The 26,998-nt window shown below is 45.3% G+C and overlaps 1 protein-coding gene across 12 annotated transcripts in view; it reads left to right on the top strand.

Annotated features, from left to right (window-relative positions):
• The window catches only part of TENM2 (teneurin transmembrane protein 2), a 2,693,686-nt gene that overhangs the window by 2,301,848 nt on the left and 364,840 nt on the right, over positions 1-26,998 (top strand). The window contains exon 1 of one of the 12 annotated variants that reach the window (XM_016151447.2): positions 10,477-10,873. The exons of 10 other annotated variants lie outside the window; for them this stretch is intronic. In XM_016151447.2, coding sequence (XP_016006933.2) covers positions 10,702-10,873 — 172 coding nt within the window. In that variant the 5' untranslated portion in view covers positions 10,477-10,701. Of the gene's footprint in view, positions 1-10,476; positions 11,506-26,998 lie in introns of those variants that run through there. One more of the 12 variants, XM_016151449.2, reaches the window with a different exon arrangement.

Here is a 26,998-nt window from a genome sequence, read left to right as displayed (position 1 = left end):
AAGCATTCCATTAACAGCCCTGACCGCCACTGGGTCATGGGCCCATCCCTGAATCAATTGCTAACTGGCTAGGTTTAGGGATGAGGTCCTTCAGCTTGCCCACTATGTAAACCAAGACCAAGGAGAGGTGGTGCTTCAAGAAAACTGGACATTGACCAAGCATTTTTCAGTAGTAAATAATATAAGAGGAAAAAAAATCTGTGTTCGTTCATAAAAAGACTACACCGAGTAAATAAAGCACCATGTTTATTTAATTTTGATTTCATGAGATGTCATTAGGAAGTCCATGGGAAAATGAACTAAAGATGACTTAATAAATGTTACTTTTATAAAAGAGACAACCTCTTAAAGGATGACACACATGACCTAAGAGAAAGGCACAATACTAACAAATTCTAAAGAGTCTCTAGATGCGATTGATCATGCAAATTCCCCACCAGGAATGAGCTGTCTGTCTCATTCCCTAGAGCCACACGAAGACCCCCTAGAGCAGCGGTCCCCAAGCTTGCAGTGCTTTAGAATCGTCTGGGGAGCTTTTTAAAATCTAAATGCCCAGGTCACACCCCATATGGGCGTAATCAAAGCAGCGAGGGATGGGAGTATCTGGATTCCAACCTGACGTTTACATTTACTGGGTGATGGACCCAGTAAATGCAACTGTCTCAGCTTCTGTGAGGTTCCATCTCATCTGTGGAACAAGTGGTAACCTCTACCTTATGAAATTTCTGAAAGAAGATGTGGAGAAAGCGCCTGGCATACCAGATGTCAATTTCCTTCCTTATATTATTATGTTTATTGTAAGAGAGAGAGAAATTCTTAGTCATTTTGTTCCTGCCTTTTAGACTTTGTTGTGGTGTTTTGTTTGTCATGTGACTATGAAGGATTAAAAAAAAAATGTGTCTTAGTTAAGGAAGCAAAAGTTTGAAGTTTTCTTTGTCATCAAATATATTTGTTGCCTTAAGTACTGGGAATCCCATGAAGAAGTGGCTTATTCATTCAGTCATTTATCTAGACAAGATTTCTGAGGTATCTACAGTTTTTCATCACTTCTGAAATGCACTCGCTTACAAAATAACTCAATGTTATTTTACATATGAATAAGAGAGGAAAAACCTTTGCCAATTAAACTATGACATATCATCAGTTGCAAGAGGAATTCCTGTTTTTTAAATGTTAAAACGAGCATAGAAATGTGCATCACAGAATCAGGGAAATGTGATCTCATCCGGGAGGCTAAGCTTTTGAATACAGAGCTACACTAGGTATTGGTTCGGCCGTTGGAGACAGCAAAGGCCTAGGATCCACACAGGGCCTTGAGCCTCTCTCTCCTGAGAGGAAACTTGACTCCAGTTTTATCAGGAGAAAATTCTTCTTCATGCTTCTTTTAGATCATTAAACATACAATGATCACTGTTTCACCTCTGAGAAATCCAGTGACCTGTTTAAATAGTCCCCATTTTTAAATCACTTTTCTTCAAACTGGGCCAGTTTTAAGTGGTTGTACATCATTCTCTCTGTGAATGGGAGAGTAAAAGCAGCTCATTATATATCTATCTTTGTCCGTCTGTCTGTCTGTCTATCTCAGCAAATCACACAAGCCATGGTGTGGGAAGGCAAGGGATGGGAAGTTAGAAGAAATTCAATTTGACGATCACATAATCTTTCTTCCTCAAACCTCCTGTTCGACTGAAGATTTTGTCTCGTGATCCCAAATGGATTAAAATACAAGCTTGAAATATATTTTCTGATAGAGCCCTTTGCTCTATTCTATATATACTTCATACAGATATGCCCCATTTCTTTCTCCTTACGTTAAATCTTGCTCGCCCAGAAATGTGCCTACATTTATAAATCTTTTTCTTTTTCTTTTCTTTCTTTTTTTAAATGTAGCTGGCTAAATATGTCCCCATGTGGAGGCAAGATGTTGGAGAGGTTTTTAAGATAGGGGAACCATCAATGATCCTGACTCATCCCATTAAAATGCAACCTTTGTATTTAGTTTGGGAAATTAACGTTTTGGTGACAAAAAATAAATTCCGAAAGAAAAGAGGGACAAAAATAATAGCCATTGCAAATCCAAATGAGAATCCTACCCACAGCATCTTGGTGTGCCTTGCTGGGGACTTGATTCAGCCCACAGAGCTTTCTTTTTGAAGATAAGCAATTTAGAGAATGAGTCTGCTCTGCTGTTTGGTAGGATGAGTGCCAAAGTTAGATCTTTAAGGAAATAATCTTATTAGTCCCTCTTATTAAGGAAGCTTCTGCAATGTGTAGACTTTGAACCTGCCTGATAAAAAGTAGGTCTTGTCAAACAGCTCCAGCTCCTAGTGAAAAGGTTGAACTTTGTTGGTTTAGATCATCCAATCCAAATGCAAACATGTTTCTAAGCTTCTGTTTGCATACTCTAGAAGAAAAAAAAGACTTTCTCATTTTCCCTGACTCTGACACTAATAGCATTCCAAGGGCATGGCAGCTCCTACGGAAATTACTAAATCTCTGTGTTAATGGCACACACAGACAGGTAAAAGTTCCCTGCATAACCTGAAATTTAAAGCTCCTCATTGTCATTGTATGGGTCCTTTGATTTATTTAACCCTTTGTCTTTTTCTCTTAACGGATCTTGGTCCTTCAGTTTTTCTGCCGTTGCATGTCTTAGCTGACCCTGTCTGCAAGTTATACGGCTGAAATTTTGACAGCTTTGTCATTTTTGTAGCTGCAAGGGGTGATGTCGAGCTTACAGGATTATCGCTCTCCAGGAATACTTCACTACATAATCAAGCAGAAGGTCAAGAGAGAGAGAGAGAGAAAAAACTCTAATCAAGTCAGAAAAGGCAGATTTGTGCCATAAAACACACACGCAGCTTCAGGGAGGGCCTCCTGCTTGTGTCCAAGTGCAACAATTGGCCTCAGTCGGGGGCCGCACTTGTCGCAATGGACAACAAAAAAATTGCCATTAAAGTGAGCGGCTCCTTAAAGAACTGGCTTCATTCTTTGCTTCTACCCTGCTATTAAGGCCCTTCTGAAATCAGATTAAGGCGAGGCGCTGTAACACACAGCTTGATTAGAGTAATGGAAAGAGAGCGAGCTCTTGTCTTGCATTTGCTGCTTTTGCTCCTGAGCTGTGGGGCTTCTGGGTACCAGCCTGGTATGTAATGCAACCAGACAGTAGTGCCCAAATGGAATTAAAGGAAAGAATGAGACTTATTCCTCTGGGAACAGAATTGAGAAGAGCCTTACTCCAAATATTTGCATGATGAGTCCCTGAAATAAGGGACTAGAAACCATGTAGGATTCCCAGATGCTCAAACTGCTTTCATCCGCTTTGGATCACCAAATCCTATCTGAGACCTACGACATGGCAAACACTAGGCAAGACATTCATGGTTCAATGAAGTCATGGAAAGGAACTCCGTGTCTAGTGGGGCTTAATGCGAGTGAGCAAATCTTATTAATAAAAGTTGGTAAATGCAATGACAGGGCAATGAATTTTTTTAAATGATTGAGTACCTACTGTGTGCTAGTCACTGTTCCAAGTACTTTACAGGGAATAAGTCACTTCATGTAAAGGTTAGACTGTCACGTCTAGAGCGCGTAGGTTATGGAAATTCCCCTGAATGGAAGTGTTTGGATGGGTCTTGAAAGATGTAAGGAATTCTTCGCTACATCTAAGAAATAGAGGAATGGAAGTAAAACCTTGCTAAATGGAGAAAAACTCATATATGAAGGCCCAAAGTGTGGCACGAGGTGAGATCTTCCGAGAAACTTGGTATTGCTGCAGCGCGAAGCGAGAGTCAGCGGTGGGGAAGGAGCTAGAGATAACGGGATGGAACAGAGGCTTCGTCCTGTAGGTGATGAAGCCACCGGGGAGTTTTTAAGCGTGGGTAGCCTTCAAACCATCTTTCTGAGCAGTGTCTGTCTTCGCTGGCCCAGTAGCATGACTAAGGGACGGAGCAAATGAGCAAGGCGGTGGCAGGGGAGGGGGACAGAGCAGAAGCAGGAATGTGTTTGCAAGCCGTAACGAGGTGTCCAGTGGCACGGTGGCTGGTGGTGGTATCCCCAGGACTTACCACTGCAGCAAAGGTAGGGCACTGGGGAGAAGATGCTGAGGGGGTCTATCAGGCCAGAAAGTTATGTATTCATTTCTTCTTTAACCATTTTGCTGCGGAGTAAACTCTCCTTTGTATTTCTGTGAGGCAACTACTGGAAATACAAAGTTTTGCACCCAGCAATGGGAAATGTCAGTTTCCTGGTGATGCTTGCTGTGGTCAGTGGCTCCCGCTTCCTCAGGAGCAGGGGCGTGACCCTCCAGTCCGAGGAGGGCTCTCTGTGCCCCTGTTAGTGGGGAAGGGAATGACGTTGTGAGGTCGCAGAAGTCTCTGGAATGTGTGCAGTAGTGAAAGGAAAGGAGTCGAACGCACCCACATCGATGACGCCTTCGGAAGGCCGTCGGAGGCGGACGTGACTGCGCAGGCTCTGAAAGAGGGTCTTTTACTAGAGAGCTCGCCAGTTGTGTGCACATGCGCACACACATGCACGCATGCACACACATGCACACACGCGCACACATGCACACACACGGAACTGAGCTGAGCCCCGGGCCCCGCCGTGCTGTGATGGGAAGCACATTTGCGTGTCAGAGTTGCAGGGAGAACACAGGCCTGCGGAAGTCTTGCATTTTGCCTCAGAGCATACCGACAGGGCAGCACGTTCTCCTTATCCACCTCCCCGCACCCCCCGCCCCCATACGGTGCCATGATACACAGCAAGCCTTCCGCTGACAATATGCCAGAGAGCTGAGGCCTCCACCTCCCTGGCTCAGTCTGCAGCCCCGAGCAGACGCTGTTCCAAGCACCCGCCTCCTCTCCCTACAGCCTCACTGCAGGGAGATGTCTCAGGAGGCTCCTTCATCATTTCTCTGGCCTCCTTGGTCACTCGAGGCCTGTAGAGTCTTCAGAAGTCCTAACCACAGATCAGCTTTCTAAATTGAGGAGGTGATGAATTTTTAAATTCTTGAACCTGTGCTGTAATAATCTTTCTATCTTATACATTGTGAGGCAGGAAGCCAGCAGATGTGTTTTCTTATGGCCCCGGGAACATGAAATATTGATGGGAGAGGAGAGCGTGGCTGTGGCATTGAGGTTCGCCTAAAATGAAGGTAGCAATTCTCATCCCGGCTTCTCATTTTCCATATTTTACTTCCGACGCTTAGGACATGAAGAGAGCCCCAAATCCGTGACACCCGAGGTTCGTTCAATGAAAGCTCTTAAAAAGCCGAGGCGCAAAATCTGTCTCAAACGGTCTTTATCAGTCTCCAGGGACAAATCGCTAATGTAACTAATACACATTCTATCCATACAGATGATTTTTCCTTAGTCCCCAAGGGAACCTCCACAAACACTTTGGATTTACATGGTGCCAAGCCCAAGTAGCCAGTCGGAAAATAAATAGCATTTTAACACATTCGAGTCTCAGTTCCCAGGATGAAAAGTAGTATGCGGGCTCTTCTCTGAGTTTTCTATCTGGGCCATAAGACATAATCAAAACTTCATTTTTAAAGCATTTATTTTCCTGGTGACATTTTGCTCTGAGGCGCTGCATTCTGAAAAGAAAAGGCACAGAGTAGAGACTCTGCTGGTTCAAAGAAAAAAAAAATAGAAAGAATAAAATTTCATCTAGGACAGTATTTCCAATCACATGTTTGAGTGACAAGTGGGTAGCGGTGTGTAGAGGTGAAATAGGCAAGATGCCCTTAATTAAGAGGCACAGAGCTGAGTGTTTTAAATTGTGGTGTTTATTTATTGCAATTTATTGCATATTAGAAATACATATATACACACAGAGAGGAGGTATGTGTAGATGTAGTTATGTGTCGCCAACACTTCCAAACTATGATATCGTCATGGATGTTATGAGCTAGGATGAGGCTTAAAGTTGGAAACAACAAGTCGATTTGAAGAAAAATATTAGGTGAAAGTGCCAAGGACCGGGTGGGGTGGCAGCTGTGACGGCCGCGGGGAAGGACTGGACAGAGCGAAAATCCAGGAGGTGGTAGGAAAATGACTCACATTTTGGAAATGCCGATCTAAGGAAATTCTCCACCAGTTCAGAGGAGAGTCAGGGCCCAGGGCCGGCGCTGCCCTCCCCGGACCAGCAGTGAGTAAGGGTGAATCAATGCGCCTACAGCACCCCCCACCCAACCACAGACGACTGACTCCCTGTGACTCAACGGGATTTGAATCACAATCCCCATTGTCTTGTTTTCCTTGTGCAGAGAACGGGCAGGCGCACTCATGGAGCCTCGACCCAGCATGTCATGTCAACCCTGCTTCCAGCGAAGTGATGTAAGGCAGGTAACTGCCAACCCCTCGGAAGACAGGCCCGTTAGAGCGGGGGACCTCCAAATGCCACACGTGTGGGCTCTGCACTGGATTCTCAAGTGCAAGGGGGAAATTTGAAACTCCCTAGGACGTGCCCTAGCCAGCATGAAAAGATGGTCACAGCAGTGCCTGGCTACTGAGGCTTTAGGACGTGACAGGCACGGCGCACTAAGTGTGTCAGTATAAATAGGTGTACGCGTACGGGAAAAGAAAGTATTTATAGAGTTCAGTATGATCCGGGGTTTCAGGCACCGACTGGGAGTCTGGAAGCATATCCCCAAGGAGAAGAGGGGACTACTGTACACGGTCCCTGCCTCTTCCCTGGCACTTTGACATCTGAAGCTGCCAACTTAAAGATAGCCTTGCACGATGGTTCGCCTCAACGGAATGCAGGAAGTAGGTACCCCAAGTGCTTCCTTGTGTTGTTCTGGAAGCAATGACATTTTCTCAGTTCTGCTGCCCGGAAGACACACCTGTGCCTTCTGGGTAGTCTCAGCAGTATATATGTAAGGGTAGTCATCGTTAGGGATTGAGTTGGGGCCTCCACGTGGACAGGTGCCTCCATATTTACAAACACACACCAAAAGGGCCCGCGTCATAAGACTAGCATTCTAACCCCACACACTGTACATGTACACGTGGCCCAGACAAAGTCAGAGTTACCCGCGGGTGAATAATACCTGGTAAGAGAAGAAATGCTCAACTTAATGCTGGCTAATTTAGTATGTACCATGGAGGGAAAAATAAGGGGAACGTTAACTTAATGAAGCAAAATCATGGGTTGTATTAGAAAGCGATTAGCTATGATGCGTGCAGTGAATAACGCGGAGCCATGTCACGGCTTGATTTGGCTGATGTGTTTCGGGAAGACTCGTAGTTCATGTTTCAACTGGAGAAAGAGCTTCAGCAAATGATGCAACAAACTGCATTTTTGTTCAGGTGGTCTGACAAGCAGCAACAACAACAACAAAAACAGGAGTTGTTTGAAACTAATTGAGAAAGGGATCTGGATGTTCATGTAGTCTTGCTGTTCGTGGGTATGTAGTCACAAAGCGTGTGAGCATTTTTTTAGCAGTAAAATGTTGTAGAGCTTACTTCTTTTGAAGATTTGTAATTTTGATACTCCTTGTTTATGTAAGCAAGAAGTGTGGTTGGTACTTCAGAAGCTGCATGTTCAAGACCTCTTGTGTTTATATGGAAGATATAATTATCTATTAATGGTATCATTAGAGAAGAGATGTATTTGTATTTTTCAAAGACATTAATAATAACAAATGTATGTTATCATCCAGTGAAAATTCAGCCTTTATGAAATATGAAAAGTTTGAAGTATTGCTTTCCTCATTCGAAAGATGTAGAAATATCTGTCAAAACCCTTAGTAAAATGGCTCAACAAATCCGAAACCTCATTTGTAGGGAACACTAAAATCAAAGTTTAAAACTTTCATTTTCTGCCGGGGCAGGGAGGAGGGCAGACCTTAAGTTCTTCGTGAAGTGTTAGTCCTGTATGCAGAGTATTAAAGCGGAGGGCCTGGATTAAGCTGGAACTAATTTCTTGAATAGTGAAGTAGAAATCTGGCTGTGAGTTCCACTGGTTTTAACTTTCCCTTGTGGGGGGAAGGAAGGAGCATTGGAGAAGAAGCCAGTACTGTTGGTTCCAGCCTGTCTGTGCTGGGTGAAATGAAAGTGAGTGAGTCCCTTAATCTCTCTGGCCCTCCTTGTCCTTTTTCAATACGTGGTAGTTTTGTATTAGATTAGAGGCTCTCAACCCGTGTTGCTCATAGCTTGGAGAAGGGAGGGTGTAGCTATGAGGAAGGAAGGTTCCAGAGGGTGGGGCTCACGGCCATCTTTCCCTCCTGTGTCAAGTATAGCAGCCCTGTTTGGGGTATCAAAATTCTGAAATAGTTTTATGCTTGAATTAAACACCAGAAAGGTGTTCAGTTGATTTTTTCAATGTTGACATACCCTTTTTAAAACATGGTAAATAGTTCACGAGTCTCCTTTTAATACTCGCAGTTTTTAAACTCTCCCTCATTTTTATTGGCATCTCTGTCACAAGGCAACTCTTCTGAACAAGTTTATTAAAGGCAAATGACGATGAGGACCACAGTGCCTTGCGCACAGGTTTCCAGTAACGATCTGATTGTTCAGGGGTCACTCAGAGAGGGGGCTCGGGCACCTGCAAGCCAGTCACTATAAATTCTGTGCCACTTAACAAACAACCTTTTCGAAAATTCACAATAGCCAAGGTTTATTATGAGCTCACAAGGTACTAGTCACTGAGTTAAACACTTTAGATTTCTTACTGAATCCTTTAAGTCCTTGAAGTGGGTCTCATTATCCACAGTGCACAGATCTGCAGATGAGACAGCTAAGGCTCTGGGAGGCTGAACAACACGTCCAAGGTCACAGGTTAGCAACTGACGTGCCCCTATGGGTCTTCCCTACACTGCAGCTCTGGAGAATAGCGAGAGGGTCCCGGGGATTCTTGCCAAGACTTTGAGCTCAAGGTCGGCCTCGAAGTGGATTATTGCTTAGTTATTAGAGGAATAAATTATTTTCTTGAGTAAGCTTCCTCCCCAAGCTTCCTCTGCTCGCCTCACTCTAGTTAGTTGCTTCTAAGTCCTAAGAAAAAATTACAATGTGGCTTGCTTGGATTGTTCAGTGGAGAGGACGGAAGGAATCGCTGCCGGCTGAGAGCACAGTCGTGCCCACATGCAGTTAAGGCCTCCTCCGGGGTCAGTGCCCTGGACGACCCAGTGTTCTGGGCGTAGGGAGCCAATATTCAAACTGGAAATCATCCCACAGGACGACTCCCGTGCGCTCTTCCATTTGTCAGATCTTGGGTCTCTGGGCGGTTGTGGCATTGCGTGTTGTGTGTGTGGTGTGTGTGGTGTGTGTGTGGCGTGCGTGCGTGCGCGCCTGCTGACATGCTCCCTTTCATCGGGGTGCTGTTGAGGGCAGCTCTTCTCTCGTGTGCTCCCAGCTCATCCCCCATCGCTTTCTGTCACATGCGCCGTAGGGAGGATTCGCCCGCTCCGGGCTCTGCTCCACTGACCGACACTGTGTGTTCTACCATCGTTTCCATGTCAGATACCAGTTTTCCACCCAAGGTATCTGAGAGGGGATGGGCTAAGTCATTGGAAATGACAGCCACTTAAAAAAAAAAAAAGCGGGTAAAAGGCAGGAATGCCCGTTCAAAGGGAGCCTTTGGAGAGAAGCAGGTCGCTGAAGGAGCCTCTCGCCGTGCCCTCGGAGGAGGCTGCAGAGTCTCCGCAAGCTGACTCCGTGCCTAGACAAACTGACCTAAGTGTGAGGTCCTGCCAAACGATGTCTCACGGAGCGGCGCCTGGGGCTCCCACGAGGTGAAGTCACCCCGGCCTGCCAGGCGGGGACTTCCCAGCTAGATGCTAGGGAAGTTCGTGGCCCCTCACCGCTGCTCCTCATCGTCACCCTACCCTGTCCTTCCCAGTCCATTCTGCCTCTGGCCGATATGCCCGGCTCGTAAACTGTCATCGAGCTCTCTCGACGGGAAGGGGGATGGTGGACCGCACCTTGGAGAATTGTTCTTTTCGCTGAAGAGGAGGCTTGGGGACAGAGTCCTTGCTGCTTGCTTAAATCGGTGGTCTTCCCGTCTTGCGCTGTGACTTGGACGGGGCACCAAGGAGCGTTTGCTGGGTGAGCACGATTGCTCTTCATCCAGCTCAGACAGTCGGTCCCATTGCCAAAAAAAAAAAAATGCTCCTTCCTTCCCTTCACAGCCCATTCTGAATCATCTTCCACAAGTTCATCAAAATGTCCTTTGGTTCTTTGGTGGCGCCTCGGCATTGCTGCTTCCATGCCGATGCCCCGAACCTAGGGAGCCCACGTGCGGGGCGTTTTCTAAACTGTCATCTGAACTTTCCTTCCTGGAAAGTGTCCTTTCCCCCCGGGCTCATTTGCCGTGTGGCCATATTTCAACGTTCTCTTGGCTCCTCATAGATGAGTTGGGACACGCCTCAAAGTGCTTTTGTTTCCTCTGAAAGAGGTTAAATCTTGGAAGGGCGGGGGCAGGGGTAGGATGTGGGGGTGGGGGTGGATATATGTGGGAACCGTTTAATTGTATCCACGAGGATTCTTGGTAATCAGGATGCCAGTGTGTGTTTTCCAGAGCCTAGAGCTGACATAAATAATGTAGCGTGGCTCGCTTTGTGCGGGCTTGCTGAGGAATGCTGATGGAGAGAGCCAAACTGGGATCTGAAGCTTCGGGCTCCCGGCACAGCCTTTAAAATCCTTTTATGGAGTAGTAGTGTTGAAACTGCAGCAGGGCCTTGGCAGACTGTAGATGCCAGGAGAAGCCGAAAGAGGAATAACTTTGGGGGAGCCAGCTCACTGGGTTTTCGGAGGAGAAGGATCTGGTGCAGCCTGCATGGCTCTGGCCAACGACTGGTTAATTTCATTTTGCGTTCCTCATTCCAGGAGGAATAGGACAGTTTTGTCGAGGCCCCGAAAGTCGGGTAAGTGTGCAGCTGTTGCTAACAAGATATGACTGGCCCCTCAAACCTAGTTAAAAGCATCTCGCTAGCCTTTTAGAGCCTATCGTCTTAATGGTAAGAGCCAAACGAGCTTTGCGGGAGAGCTCACCCCAAATGAAGTCCTGCGGCTTCAGCTCATTTAAAGGCAAAGTGTGCACTGGGGAAAGCGAGAGGGACCACAAATGCCACAGTCCATTCGCAGGGAGGAAACGAATGTGTCTTTACGTGGGATTTTTACAGGAAGTCTGCCAAGCCAGATAGCCAATTGAAGCATCTTCCAGATTTTGATTTAAAGTGTAACTTAAGCCTCATCTCGGCCACAAACTATAAGAGCGAAGGGGGAAAAAATAGGGTGTGAAGGGAATGGAAAGGAGGGACATTAGACATAATTGGCATTCTTGTTAACGAACAGATTCTGGGCATCCAGTTAAAAAAGATAGCTAGTCCTTGCTTCTACTCTGGTGGTGTAGAGGAGGACCTCAGGGAACATTTGTTTGTTTTTTCTTTGTTTTTTTTTTCTTTTTGATTAAGGCATTTGGGGTCTAGACAAGAAGATTAAAGCAGGATCCATTTAATTTATGTAGTTTGCCTCACAGACATGAAGCTTCCAAATGGTAAGTGTCCATAATATTCCTAACATTTGGGGAAACTGGCTAGAAAGATTCAGCGCGGGAGTTCTGAGCCAGGAGATGTTACCAAATCTGGGCTGTTTTACAGTTTTTGGCCAGTGATTAGAGCTGGCGTGTCAACACAGAAAAGGCATAAGTGACAAGTTTTGGTGGACTGGAGGAGACCTGTGACTTGCCCTTTACGGGAGGGTTTTTCTTCTGTTATTGGTTTGACAATTAGTTATGGGTCCTTGTTTGGAAACCAGCTGTAATCTAGTTAAATTCACATGTACACAAAAATGTAAAAAGATACTTTACTTTTTACCTTCGTCACTGGACAAGAGTACTTTTTCTCTTTTAAGTTGCTACATAGTTATTTCTGTGTATTTCTCCGCTTGAAAGGTATTATCCAGATACATTTTATGAAAAAGTATTTGGAAATATTGTTTTGGGGTGTAAACCCGTGAATGTATCACTAAGAACTCTAGAAGTTGTGTTTAACCATCTGATTGAACACTTGGAAAAGGGACATGTTTAGTACAGGGGCCTCATGTTATCCTCTCCCAACACTGGCCATGCTTTGTTTACCTAATGCTTTAAATTGTCGCACCAAAACTTTTATTCATTAGTCGGTCCTAAGTGTCTGTGAACTCCTCTCTGCTTATGCGAATGATTTCCCAGCTCGGGGTTGTTTGATCTTGTTTTGTTTTCGCTGTTGATTTCCATCATCAGAGATAAGGACACAGATGGAGTTTTACTGAGATTGCTTTAGTCTGAAGAATCTATTTCTACAGTTTTCTCTAGAGCCTTCCATTCTTTGGGCAATGGCATGCCCATCTGTGAAATGGGCTTGGGATTCGATTAAAAATGTAATACTTCTGCCCCGTGGCAGGCTTCTTGTCATGGCTGTGAATGTTTGAAAGAAAAAATTATAGTAGGGAATTAGCTAATGGGTGGTCTGCAAGCTGTTCTCTGTAGGCCTGAGTTTAAAAACATTTTAAGTGCCCCAAAACTGCGTTGCCTGTTGGTTTTTATTTATAAGCGCATTAGAAGAAAGTACGTTTTAACTGCAGAGAGAAATACAATCCTTCTAATAAACAAAACTCAGTTTTTATAACCTAAGAAGTGACCTGAAGGAATGTGAAGAATTGATAGAAGGCTGTGGTTCTCGGGTGCAAAGTCACGGCTTCATGTTTAATTTAACAAAACATTAAACATTTCATGTTTAATTTAATGAAACATTAGAGCACTAGGATTTGTCACCTTCATGACAGAATGTCAGAACTATCGGGTAGCCTCAGAATATATGTTCTTTCTGCAGAATTCACGTATGACACTGGAAATGTTTCCCATCCAAAGACCCGTACTTTTTTCTAAGGGTCTTTTTTTCTCTACCTCTGATAAAAGAAGCAGCCAAAAAAAGAAAAGCAAGTAAAACAACAACAACAACACATTAGGCATGCACTACTAGTCTAGCTAATTTTAGGGGGGCTATTAGCAGGCATTTAGGCAAATCTATTAACATTTAGCATCAGCAGAAATGCAATTGTGTTTCTACTTTTTGTGCTTCTGAGACAATAAGCTCAAGGATCTTCAGAATAAGAAGAGAATGAAGGTTGGAACCATTTATTAGGTGGTAAACTTTTAAACCCATTTAGGTTTTTTTAATGAACTATTTAAGAAGGTGGGTTAGGATATTCAGGGAAAAAAAATTAAATGTATCGGTTTGATAAGGATTGTTGCCAGTGAGAGCGAGGCGAATCTCCGTCCTGCATCGCTTGCCAGATTTTTTTTCTTAGTCTGGGAAATGTGCTTGGAGGTTGATAGCACTGTTTTGCCTTTGGCTTATGATGGAAAATTCCCCATTTTTTAAATTTCAAAGTGCTGAACTATATAGTATGTCTCACCTCTCTTCCTCATGGCAGCTCGGTGGGGCTTTACTTTCATCTGATGCTTAAAATGTTTAGCTTTCTTTAGATGGAAAACAATTTATGCTTGAGCAGTGAAGGCGGTGACCAACTCATAAAACGTGCATGTATGTATACGTGTGCACGCCTGTATTTATGCACACGCACGTATATACACGTACGATATACAGGCACACGAACCCACCCAAATCCTGCTTCCGTTCACCTGTATTACCTCCTGCACCGTTTCCCAAACGCGGCACAAAACACGGTGTGGAATTCTGCAAGGGCAGTGTTTTGAGGGGGCAGGAGACACCGCTCCGCACCACGATACGCTCAGCCCGAATGCGAGGCTTCCTCGTGCGCCTTGAAGTGGCTGAGACCAGATGCTTCAGAGAGAGAGATGTCATATTAATGCAATTCAGAGGAGCATATGGCAAAAGAAAATCGTTATGACAGTTACTGACCTGAAGAGCAAGTCTCTTTGTCAACCTTTAAAAAAATAATAATTTTAACCCCATTCGAGGTAGCAACTGAAACTTAATTTAGTCGAATAATTTTTTTTTTAACTCTCCTGTAGGTTGTGTGCTTGAATTGGGGTGCAGAAGAGTAGCCTGGACTGCTCGGCAGCCCTATTTCCTTTGGTGGGGGAGGAGGCGGGGGGGACATCCCCCACCCCCGCCCTGGCAGGGTGGAAGGGTAGATGGTGTCCTCCTGCTCACACCTCCAGACCCATTCTTTTGGCTCTGGGTCCGAGGCCTGAGATCAAGTAGAGCAGGGTGGGATCTGGCCTGCCTTGGACAGGCTTGGGATGGCGCCCCAGGCTCTCCCCGCTCGACGAGGGGGTCCCAGCAAACATCAGCCCAGTGCTGTCCCTGCATTCAGAGGTGCCCCCGGCTGCCCTGTGTGGCCTGCTGCCTTCCTGACCCTCTGCAACCACTGTTCCATGCGTGGCTCAGAGCTGGCAGAGGTTGCGGTCACGCTCTCGTCACTTCAAAAGGCCTCCTTTAACCCCCGTCTATGTGCCCAGCACTCTGGCAAACCCTGGGAGGGAAAGCAAACGAGACCTGGTCCCACCTTGACAGAGCTCCCATCTGGTGGGAAGGACCTGCCAACAGCAATTCACGAAGCGCGGTCTTCGGCGCTGCTGCTGTCAGGGCTGAGGAAGGGGAGCCTTGAGTAGCCCCCGGCACCAGGTGGGTGCAGAGCAGAGTACAGCCAGTCCTTAGGTCAGCAAAGGTTTCACAGAGATGACTGGTCAAGAGAAGTAGCCCGTAAGTCTCCCCTGGAGAACTAGGGCAGAGCCTTCTGAGCCCAGAAAACAGCAAACATGATTGATCGGGGATCTTTGGATGCTGAGTCCAGCAAGGCTGGTACCCAGGGAAGGAGGAAGGCAAGGGGCTGTATCTTTCTAATACAGTTCTCCAGGAGAGACTTCCGGGCTGCTTCTCTTGACCAGTGGTCTCTGTAGCGGCTTCCCCACTGCAGTGGCCACCTTTCCACGCCACCACCTCAGGAGTCTACAGCAGCCAGGCAGCTCCAGCCCCAAGGCGAGGGCCGGGCTTATGGAAACCACGGCACAGGGTGACGGGAGAGACCGACAGCTTGACACTGTCCGCGTCTGATTCAACTTAAAAAATAATAGTAATAATTGCCGGCTGCCCCTGTGTGGACCAAACAACTACATGTGAAGGTCGCAGGTGGAGCCTGGGGGCTGCTGGCTCCCCACGCGCTCACGACCTCTGCGAGCGGACACGGGGCGCCCGTGGGGCGACTGCAGGCTGGCGGCCTCGCGCTGAACCTGAGGAGGTCTGAGAGGAGCTTTCACATACGCATAAACGGTGTGCTTAGAGAGTAATTTTCTCCGAAATTCTGCAGTTTTCAAGTGCCCCAATGGAAGATCTTGTTGGAAGGGTTGGATACATATGTTTATATTTATTTGTGGATCTTGAATTTATATGTGTGCATTGTGTGTGTGTGTGTGTGTGTGTGTGTGTGTAATGGTAGGTGTATCAGGATCTCTTCATATGGTCAAAGCTTCTGGAGGTAGAATCAGAAATGCAGGTTCAAGTACTGACTCTGAAGATAAAGATACACGAGACCAGCCTGTCACGGCTAACGAGTACCTTTCTGCCCAGTCCGTGTAGTACACAGTTTGGGTTCTTTTTTCCTCTGTTTTTCATTTTCTCACAAGCATTTAACTTTTCACCTGTAGTAATGGCAGAGATGCCCCCACTTCTGTCAGAAAGCCCTACCGAGCTCTGCGGTGCGTCTTTTAAGCAGGTGGCCCCGCCCAGTGTCCACGTGGGGTGGTGGGAAGGAGGCTGGGGGTCCCCTAGCCTTTGGCGCCTCTGCTACCTTTAGACCCCTCTCTGACCCCAGGCCAGGAGGGGCTGCTGCTGCAGGCCAGGCTACGGGCAGAGCCTCCGGGAGAGACTGGTGGAAAGGACCCCATTCTTCTTCCCATGGGCTCCATCCTTCCGAATCATCAGGGCTCCCGCCTGGGCCCTGGGAAGCCTGAGCTTGGGCCCTAGCAGCCTGGCTGCTATTGAGAAAGGGCGCTGGGCCTTTCACATTTGTTGGCACGACCGAGTTCTGTGTGCCCGAATTCATCTGTCCAAAGACTGGGTGGCGATACTTATCAACTCTGTGTGCATAATGTTAAGGATGATAAATAAATCTATTTTTATATATAGTGGCCAAGATACGAGCTCAGAGCCCAGTTCCACCAACCAGGCAGGACACCCGTGCGCTCAGAGGGTGCTGGCTGGGGCTCGCATCTACTCCCAGGGCCATCCCATTGAGAGGCGGCCGTCTCAGGACACATCATGCCTCATGCCCCATGCCGGTTCCCTTCTGTCCACACGGACCCCGCTATGGAGCTCGGCCCTGTCCCTTGGTGTCTGCAAGAAACAAATCCTAAACTAGCCAACAGCTACACAGATGAACAAAATCATCCACCCAACGCCTGCACGTGGAGGAGACTTCGCTGACAGTTTGGGGAAAGGAAGTGCCATATACCAGCAGTAAAAAGAATTTTAGATGGAATTGTTGACACCCATCTTCTTAAATAGTCCCTGCACCAGGAGGGAGCAGAGTTACTAAAGATCTATCCACCTGGGCCTCCAGCTGCCTGGCACCGAGAGCCCTGCCGAACCTTCTCTCCCCTTCTCTCTCTCCCTCCCCTTCTCTCTTTGTCCCTCTCCCTCTCTCTCTCTTCCTTCCCCCGCCTAGCCAGAAATTCAAGTTTCTACCTAGTATTTATGCAGAACAGAGAAGCTCACCTCTCTCCACCTTTGCCTCCAAAGCTAGTGCCCTTGTCAGTCCACTGGAGGATGGGAGCCAGACTCTTCAGGGCTTCACCTCTCCCTTTCCCGACAGACTCCTTAAGAAGAAAACGATGGTATCACGATTCGTGTCCCCCACAGATATGAATAATACCCTTTCCCATCACCAACCTCCAAGCCAGCAAGAATAGAAAAGTTGTTATATGTATGTATTTTTTTTGTTTTAAGTAAGACACATCATACTGCATTATGTATTTCATTATGCTTTTCAATACCTTTCCCACATGAATGATTGATTGACTGATTGATTTTAGAGACAGTGCAGTCAAAAGATAAGAGCACAGAAGCTGGGGCTTTGCCATGTACTGGCGGCCTGACTAAGTCACACACCCCCCACCCCCCATCTTTAGGGCATATGTCCCAAGACCCCCCAGAGGGTGCCTGAAACCTCAGATAGCGCCAAACCCTATATATACTTTGTTTTTTTTCCATATGTGCATACCTATGATATAGTGTAATGTATAAATTAAGCACAGTAAGAGGTTAACAACAACAATAATAAAGCAGAACAGTTATAAAAAATTTACTGTGATAAACGTTACGCGAGCGTGGTCTCTCTCAGAACATCCAGCCACACCGCGCTCGCCCTTCTCATGCCGTGGATCGGTGCCCACTGCGAGCCAGGCGGATTGGGGTGTGGACGCGGGCGTGGCGTGCGGCCTCTGACCCCTGTAAGTCAGACAGCAGTGCTTAGCCTGGGACAGCTGATCCGATCACCGAGACGGTTACTAAGTGACTAAAAGGCAGGTGACGTAGACAGCATGGATCCTCTGGGCAAAGGGATGCTTCGCTTCCCGGGTGAGCCGTGAAAGATTTCATCGTGCTGCTTAAAACAGCACAAAACGTAAACCTGATAAATCGCTTCTTGCTGAAGTTTTTGGGTGAATAGTTCGGACCGCCGTTGACTGAACCTGGGAAGCGGCACTGCGGGCGAGCGGGGCTGACTGTGCCCAGGCGCTCTCAGCTCCGGCTGGGCGAGGGCTGGTCGGTACCTCCTCCGCAGGCTCCTGGCGTGGCTGAGTGACAGAGCGCCCGGGAAGGCGCCTGTCTCAGAACCAGGCTCCTGCACCTATTTCCTCCATCTGTCCTCAATTTCATCATTTCCTTGGACCCACCTTTCCTGATAGCTTTTTTAATTTTTTCCCCCTTCTATTTCCAAAACAATTTCAGATTAAGTCGGTAGGGTGCTAAGGATTCTGGCACAGGCCAAACCACACCTCAGACCGCCACACGGAGCCTCCTGCCTCTTCAAGACCGAAGAGGACAGGTGCTCTGCCTTCCTCCAAGCCAGCTTCTGGGTCAGAGCGTGCGTTTCTCTGCAGCAACCTTCCTCGCGGCCGCCGTTCCCACCAGACAGCTGGCGAGCGCAGAGCGCTTCGGGACAGGTGGCATGAGCAGAACTTTTTTTCCCCCGTGCGGGGTGTGACTGAAAACTCAGACGCTCAGAATCGGCGCGTTCATCTTTGGTGGCAGAGCATTCAATTGTTCACTCTCGGTTTGAGGCCTCCGGCGGCGGGGCGGGTGGGGGGCAAGGAGCAATTATTATTACAACCAAACCTTAATCAAGAGTTTCAGTATAACAATACTGGATTCCAAAGTTACCAGCTACTTGTTAGAGCAGGGCTTAGCTCGGAACGGGCAAATCAGTCATTCTGTGACGATTAACATCTATTCAGAATGGAGAATGTATTATGGGCACTAAATTATCATAGGAATTAGTGCAGTCTTTTTAAAGGGCTTAAAATATGATAATAAATACAGTATTCCAGCACCTGCAGCTCAAGGAACCAAAGTCATTAACATGGATATAATTATATTTATTATTGCAGAGATCTAGGTGTAGGGGGGGGACAGTTTAATGAGCATGAATGAAATGGGTTCTTTATTTAAATCCTCTTACCTAAAGAAACGGTTCCTTTTGAGAAGTTACTTCGTGAAAATGTTGAATGAGACAACTATCCAAAAAGTAAACCAAAGACGATCATTTTCTAACCTCTGAGCAATGAATGTGAGGGGTCCCCTGGGGACATGGTAACACTGTCCACTCTCCCCCCATTGAACTGAGCATGGATTTCAGCATCCCCTGCTCTACCTGCCACTGTAGCTTCAGCTCCTGCCGCCGTCCCACGCACGCGTCACCCAAGAGCCACACCTGCCTTCCAGTTCCTCAAAAAACACCCAGCCCTTTCCCACCCCAGGACCTTGGTGCATGCCGCTACCGCTGTGAGACATTTATTTTGCAGCATTTCCTCAGTCCATGGCCAAGCTTCGTCCTAAACAAATTTTAGTTATTAGCTAATTACATCCTGGGTCCCACTATCATCCCGATTTTACAGAGAAGTGAGTCAGAGAGAGATTAAGTGCCTTGTCCGAGGTCCTGGTGACTTGAGGGCCTCAGTTCGCTATGAAGTTGTGATGCGTCTTGTCAGGGTCAGCTACCGCCACCACTCAGCTGTCATCCCAGACGCTGCCTCTGCCACCGTTATCGAAAGTCACCTCCCACCACTACCATTTATCTCTTTCGGGACCCAGCTTACCCTTTGCAGAGCACGTTAGCACTATTAAAATGGCTATATGCATGTGTGTTTTTGGTTGTCATTTCCATTCTCTGACATAATCATGTCTACGAAGGCAGTAACTGTTTTTATTTGATGCTATATCCGCAGCCCTATTAAAGTAACCGGCACCTGATAAATACTGAATAAATATTTTTTTAATGGCTCCTTGAATTCAGATGTCCACCATTTGCTGTCTGTAGTGAGAATGGAATATTTTTCATCTGTCAATCTATTCAGATAGATTGACAGATGAAAATATGTGGATATGTACTATATCTTTTCTCAAATTTTCATAAGAAAAGGTAACTATCTTTTTGGTGGTTAAATATTTTCTTAGTCAATTGATATGAAAACAACAGCCTAGTATAATCGTTTCTATATGACATCTGGGTCCTGGTGCCTAAAAGGTTGGGGATCATATCGGGTGTAACTCCTATTTGATGCGTAAGGAATCAGAGAACCTGAGGGGAGCAGCTACAGCTCCAAGTAGCGAGCTGGTTAGGACAGGATTTAAGAGGAAACCTCAGTGCCCGAGACCCCTGACCTGCGTTGTTGCACCCGCCTGCCTTGCCCGCATGTTCGCCTAGGCTGACGTTGTCAAGAGAAACCCATCAGAAACAGAGGAGCCTTTTCAGATGGACTTTTGCTGCTACTAAGAATGTTGTTTGGCAGGTCGGGAGTAGTAGATTGAAGCTCTCTTGTTTTCTTAAATCTTGGAGGTGTTTGAGGTGAAAATTAACTGTCTGCCTATCCTCGTGGTGGCATGCATTTTGAAATGCTATTTCCTGTTATGAAGTGGAAGAAGAAAAATAAACAAACACACTTCGCGTGGAATTAAAAACAGAGGTCCCAGAGGTACACATCACGCTTCATGGAGTGAGACACTAGCCTTAGAGAAACTGCCTCATGTTCCTGGTTGGCCGGCTAGTTGAGAACACAGTCTGGCTACTCAGTCCCCAACACCGCGATTCTTTATGATCTAGAAACCGCGGACCACATGGAGAATCTGATTATAGTTGCGGGCTGTACGCCCAGAGAAGAGGAACATGTACAAATGTGGACCTTTTTGCAGATTATTTCAGCGACTTTGAGGGCATTCTTTTTTTGTCTGTTTCATGGATCTTTAGAGGTTCATGGATTCCAGTTTAAAAAATGCTGGTAGCACGTAGTCCATAATAATAGTTATGATAACCAAAATGTATTAATCTCCTGTTATGTGTTAGACACCTGGCTAATTGTGTGTGTGTGTGTGTGTGTGTGTGTCACACACAGTTGACCCTTGAACAACAAGGGTCTGCACTGCACAGTCCACTTATTTGTGGATTTTTAAAAATAAGTATTATAATTGTATTTTCTTTCTTAGGATTCTCTCGATAATATTTTCTTTTCTCTAGCTTATTTTATTGTAAGAATACAGTATATAATACATACAGCATACCAAATATGTGTTCATTGGTTGTTTATCACAAAGGCTTTCAGTCTCCATTAGACTATTAGTAGTTAAGTGTCTGGGAGTCAAAAGTTATACGCTGTATTTCAATTATATGGGAGGTTAGCATCCCTTACTCCCATATTGTTCTGGGGTCAACTGTGTGTGTGTGTGTGTGTATTTTAACTTAATCCTCAGCCACCAGAATTGTTCCCATTTTACAGGTGAGGTAATTGAGGCTCAGAGAAGGTAGACATAGAACGTTTGCTCAAAGCAGGTCTCCCCGAGCTTACATAATGCCTGGTAAATCCCATGGTGGAAAACAGAGGCCAAGAGCATCAGAGAGAGTTACGAAGGATGTGAAACTCCAGGGCTTTCAGTTGCTCAGGGAGAGGCGATTAGAATGGTTTCAGGATGTCCCCTCTTTCCAAGATCTGCCTTCTACCTTCTTACATACCGGCGGATAGGAGTCCCAGGGGGCTTGACAGCCTTACCACACTGGGCTGGAGCTGGCAGTTCTTATGGGTTTATCCGTTCTTATGGGTTTATCCGTTCTTATGGGTTTCTGATAGCCCATATTCAGCCTACTTTAGATTTGAGAATGTTTATCATCAAATGGGTAGCTGGGTCCTGTCCGAATGTGAAATCCCCTTAGAACCAACTAGATTGTCAGCTATTAGTGAGAGGTATGCTCAGTTATTTCTTGCTATCCTCAAGGAAGTAAATGGTCAACCCATTAGAAGTTGCTTGAGAATAGTCCTTTGCCCATCTTTTCTTCTTCCTTTTTTAAAGGAAGCAGAAGTCATCTTTACTTGGGCACAGGTCGTATTTATCAGGTTAAAACTAATAACTTTAATGGACCTATACATTTAAATATTTATTTTTCATTCATTGGCCTTTACTTATTAGCCATTTCATTTTGTAATTAATTTCCAAAGTACCCGCTCTGGTCTAGGGCCCTGGCTGGGCACCGAGGATACAAAAAGTGAGTCAGAGGCAGCTTCTGGCCTCGTGAAGCTTACAGTCTAGCAAGAGAGCTCATAGCCTAGTGGGACATGGAAGCAAATCAGTGTGACATGTGGTGGCATGTGTATAGTGTTTAAGCAAAGGAGACAGCGATCAGCTCAAGTTTGAAAGTTTGTGACCGACTGCGAGGACAGATTTAGAGAAACAGCTAAGAACACCGACTGTATTCTCTAAAACAAGGATTCTTAAACTTGTGTAGGCATCGAAATCCCCCTGAGGGCTTGTTAATACACAGACCGATGGGCCCCAACCCAAGTTGAGTTTCTAATTCAGCGTCGGTGGGGGGTGGGGTGGGTCCCTACATTTGCATTTCTCACAAGTTCTCAGAGGACAGTAATGGTGCTGGCCCAGGGAACACACTTTGAGAACCACTGTTGTAGCCTTTCCAGAGGTACGATAACACTGAAGTTAGTCATTGTTTCTGGGTTTTATTCATTTGGTTTTAAAATACTTTATTTTATCCTCCTTCCCTTACTCTCTGCTGTGAGTTTCTTTATGAATGTGTGTGTTTCTGTTCTCTCCTTCGAAAGTGTAGCCCATAGCTTCCCTCTATTTTTTCCCAGTACCTGATTTTGACCTCTCATAGGTAAAGACAGTAGGGTACTTAGGGAAATTATAGGCCGCTGATACGAATTAGGAGTTGCATAAATTATGGACGTGCGTCTGTGGGTTCGAGTTTTTTCAGAAGCCCGCACTGGTCACCATTGTTTCTCGCAAAATACTCTGGACCTGGGGGAGGACAATTAAATCATCAAGGCAGTCAAATTTCAGCTCCACCCCTACAGATTCCGGGATCATCTCGGATTCGATATTTTCTGTTTCTTGAGCCTTGAAAGAGGGTCGAGGGCGGGGGTGGGGGGGGGAGCGTCACCCACAAAAGCCTAAAGCGGTGACAATACCAGAGCCTTCTCGTGAACAGAATCACGCTTTTGACTAAAGGCAGTGGAAGATACGAAGTCACGTCAGAAAACAATACCCGAGTCCTTCATTTAATGATTCTTTCTCTTTTCCTTTATTCTTTTGGTCCATTTTGCACAGGAAATAAGAACCTTGTGGACAGAAAGATCATCATTTGTCAATCCTTTTGCAGCAATTTTCCCAACAGTTCTTTCAGCTCTAAATGCTTTTAAGCATCTGTCAGTATCGTATAATAGCCTTAATGGGCGAGGAAAACAACGACGACAGCAACAATAACAACTATTTACTGCATAAGAATGAATCGAGCGGCTCCCTCCCTTCTGGACCACAGTGAACATGATGGCTCTGTCCATATGTGTGTTTCCACATACAGCTGTGCAGTTATTGTTTGCACTTAGACCTTAAGTTGTCATTTTTATGTGTGTAGGAATGATGCCAATTGAGAAAGAGAATGGATCCCCCCCCAAAAAAAAAAAATATTTAGCATCTTTGAGATGCTAAATATACAAGTCAATAAACATCTTGATTACTAATTCATTCAGGAGCAAAAATAATGACTTTCTAAACTGAAACGACCAAATCCAATAACTAACTGTTTGTCAGGGCAGTAATAATGGTATTTGTATCTCTTTTAATTGGCTTTAACCTTTCCCTTCAAGTGTGCAGTATTAAAAAATTAAAGAGGGAAGTATTTAGAGGCATAGATTTACGGCACTGCGTGGATTACATGCTTTTAATGAGGTCAGGACAATAAACCATCTGAGCAGAACCTGCTGCCCAATGATGAATTGCTCCCTTTCACAATGGATAGACTACAGTGAGTTGGGGGCACACGCGTGCAAACAGCCTCGTTCGTGCAGACCAAGTGATGCTCGGCATCGCTGTTGAGCTAGCATGGGTGTTTCCGGTTATAAAGAGTGTCAGGAAATGTTCAAAATAAAGAGCTGCAGTACACCACGTGAAAAAGTGGAAGTTGCAAAGCAAAATGCTCGATGTTTATGGAAGATATTGATTCATATATGCCTGTTTATATACGAGTATGGAAGGAAGGAAAGGAAGGGAAAGGAAGGGAAGGGAAGGGAAGGGAAGGGAGGAGGGAGGAAGGAAGGAAGGAAGGAAGGAAGGAAGGAGGGAGGGAGGAAGAAAGAGAAGGAAGGAAGAAGGGGAGGGAAGGAGGGAAAAAAGAAAGAAAAAGAAAAGAGAGAAAGGAGGGAAGAAGAGAGGGATGCAGAGAACTTGGAAGGAGCTCTCAGAGCCGGCGGTGTGCAGAGCTGAGGGTGTGACACCCAGTCCCGATTCCATCATATCTTTAGCTTAAACGTGTACCTGGTGAGGGCGTTTACCACATAGAATCAGAAAATGCCAAGAGTCTGTGCTTTTTGTTTTCTGGAGAACAAACGTTAAGCTGTTATCAGCACCCCGCTGGACATAACGATAAACCATGCAGAGTGGTTATATGCAGAAGGTGGGTTCACTGGGAAACGGAGGGATGGATCAAAGCAAGAGGGTCGGGAAGTAGGAACAAGGCATTTTTCTCTTTGTTTTACACATTTATTACTTCAATTTTTCACTAAGCATTTATTACTTTTGCGATATTATTACTAATATTACTAAGGCTGATAACCATTCATTTTAAACATTTGATTTTAAAATTAGTCCACAGATATAATTGAAACTTCTTTTAAAACCTGGAAATAGAATTAATCACTTTTACTTGTAAGTCCAGTGCAAAGCATTTATAGAAGGAAAGGAAACACAATTCAGACAAATGATAGCATCGTATGGTCACAGGACTTAAGACCAGCCAGGAGCATGTCCTTTGGCAGTGAATACTTCCTTAGTCTCCCAAATCTAAAGGAAGACAGAAACATGCACAAAGCGTTAAGGCAGGTCAGTCCAGAAGCGTGGAATATCTGCAGCCAGATCCCATCCCGCAATACATCCTAGTGAGAAGAGGAACTGTCAAAAAATGTACCGCCAAAGCTCATCTCCTGATGTGGATTGATGGACCCAAACTTTATCGCAGTCCTTTCCTAACCAGCAGCCTTGAGTTGGCAGTGTGAGACGTTGCTCATGAAGAGAAAAGTACTCTGCTCTAGAAAATGTGCCGCAGTCCCACCGAAAGTGTGCCGTCCATCTGGGCCGGCCAGTCTATCACCTGCTGAAGAAATGCTGACACTTTCTTTCTGCGCCTTTGAGAGGCTGCAGTCTCTACTCAGCCTGCATGAGGGGCAGAGTAAAGGAGGCTCGTTGTTCCCCTTCTCTGTCCCATATACTTACTATTTATCACAGCTTGGTCTCCATGACGACCACCAACTTAGGGCGCTATCCTGCTTATGACCTGATGGCTCTTATTTCCCAGGACCCCTACTAAATGAAAGCCCCATCCCTAGAAGCCCATAACTGACTGTTTATGAAAACAGATACTTGATTTTACAAACGTGTGTTCATTCATCAACAGATATTTCTACGTGCCAGGCACTGGGTTAGGAATGGGGAAACAGTGGTAAACATATCAGACAAGGACCCTGTTTTAATGGAGCTGAGATTCTGGTAGGCAGAGATACACGCTAATGGGCAAACCAACACAAAATACCAGAATGTGAGCAATGTTTGGAGAAAGCGAAAGGGGGTGGGGCAGGTTATAGAGAGTAATAAGTACCTTATATCTTCTACTTCAGAGGGGCTGAAAGGGAAAACATCCCTGGGCAGGTAAACTGAACTGACATGTGAAGGACAGGAAGAAGCCAGTCTTGTGTAGATCTTATTACAAATTTTATGTCCTACATGCCGTTTTTGAGTGATGTTTCTTCTCCAGCGAGGGTGCGCTCACTTTTAAGACACAGGTCTGATGAAGAATGAACTGTAGATGCTTCTTTTCCTGGTAACTCTTCCAAAGCAAGCTCCAGCGGTCTTCCCTGCTCCAAACTCTTTTGAAAAGTATTCAAAAATAGGGAGCATTCGTGTTATGTGTAGCTGGCTTCATGTTCTTACATGTTCCTAAGATGGGGCTTACTGGTCAGTGCAGTGGGAAGGGAAGCTTCATTTCCATGAAAGCAAAAAAAAAAAAAAAAAAAAAAAGGACAATCATAAGTTGAGATGTCAAAATGTTATGTCTGTACAATTTTAACAAAGATTGCGTGGGAGTTGAATGTATGTAGACTTTGGATCAAAAAATGTCTGGGTTCCGTCAACTGCAGCATGAGCATATAATGATGCCCACTTCATAGGGTGATGGTGAAAATTGAATAAGGTCATGTCTATAAAATGCCTGGCTCAGTGTAGCCTAGAGCTGCCTTTTAGAGAAGTTTCTGGAGATATTGCTGGACTGTGCCTCACCAGAGTGAGACTATTGTTGCATGGAGTTGGGAAGAGCTTATTCTTGTCTGTGCCTCAGTCTTCCTGTCTGATGCAGAGCTTCAATTTGGGACTTGAATTTGTAGCAGTTTTTCTGATTGAGCAAGACAATGGACAATGCAGCTGTCATTCTTTTAGCATGACCCATAACAGAAGATACAAGTGGCAGTATCGGCTGGTACTCAGCAAGAGAAAAGCTCAATCTTTTGTCTACTCTTTACTTATTTAAGAGTTACCTTCCATCCTCCCCCTCCTCCCTTCGGGTTCTCTCTTCTTTCTAGGCTTTTTGTTCTTCTTCTTCTCCCTGAAGGATTAGACAGAAAGCTTGGTCAGAGTCTTTGAATCACATCCCTTGTGCAGTACAATTTACACAGCAACTGCCTTGCCTGAGAATAGAATTGTAAGAACATGCATGAATGCTGACTATATCCTAGGGGTAATGGAAGCTGCATATGAATATAAAAATAAACAAATCAAAAACCTTGGGAGAGAAATAAATATGACAGAAGCAGCAAGATAATGTTTTTGTTTTCACCTTTAATTGACTAAAAATATCAACACAGCATCCTGCCTGGACAGTCTCCCCACCTCCTGCCCCCTTTTCAGTGGGAGTGGGCAGGTGATTGGGAGGAAGAATAGTCATTGAATTGATAAAACAGTGGTTGCCCCTGGGAAGTGCAAAGTAGAGAGCTAGGATGTGCTTTTTTTTTTTTTATTTTAAGCACATTCACATCATTTGATTTTATTTTGAAACAGCATGCACTACATTTTTAAATTAAGAATATACTTTTTTAAAAAACTGATGAGGGAGAAGAGTTACTTTCTATACAAAATAGTTACATTGTTTTTAAGTAACTTTTATTAACAAGTGACAATTACTTTTTTATGATACATTTAAGATAGTGAATTATGAATGACTGAAAATCCCCTCCAGCCTAATTGAGAACCATTATGTCT

This window comes from Rousettus aegyptiacus, unplaced genomic scaffold (assembly GCF_014176215.1).
Source record: "Rousettus aegyptiacus isolate mRouAeg1 unplaced genomic scaffold, mRouAeg1.p scaffold_m13_p_7, whole genome shotgun sequence".
NCBI classification, from domain to species: Eukaryota; Metazoa; Chordata; class Mammalia; order Chiroptera; family Pteropodidae; genus Rousettus; species Rousettus aegyptiacus.
Note: the sequence above shows the minus strand (reverse complement) of the source record. Positions and strands in the feature narration are given on the sequence as shown.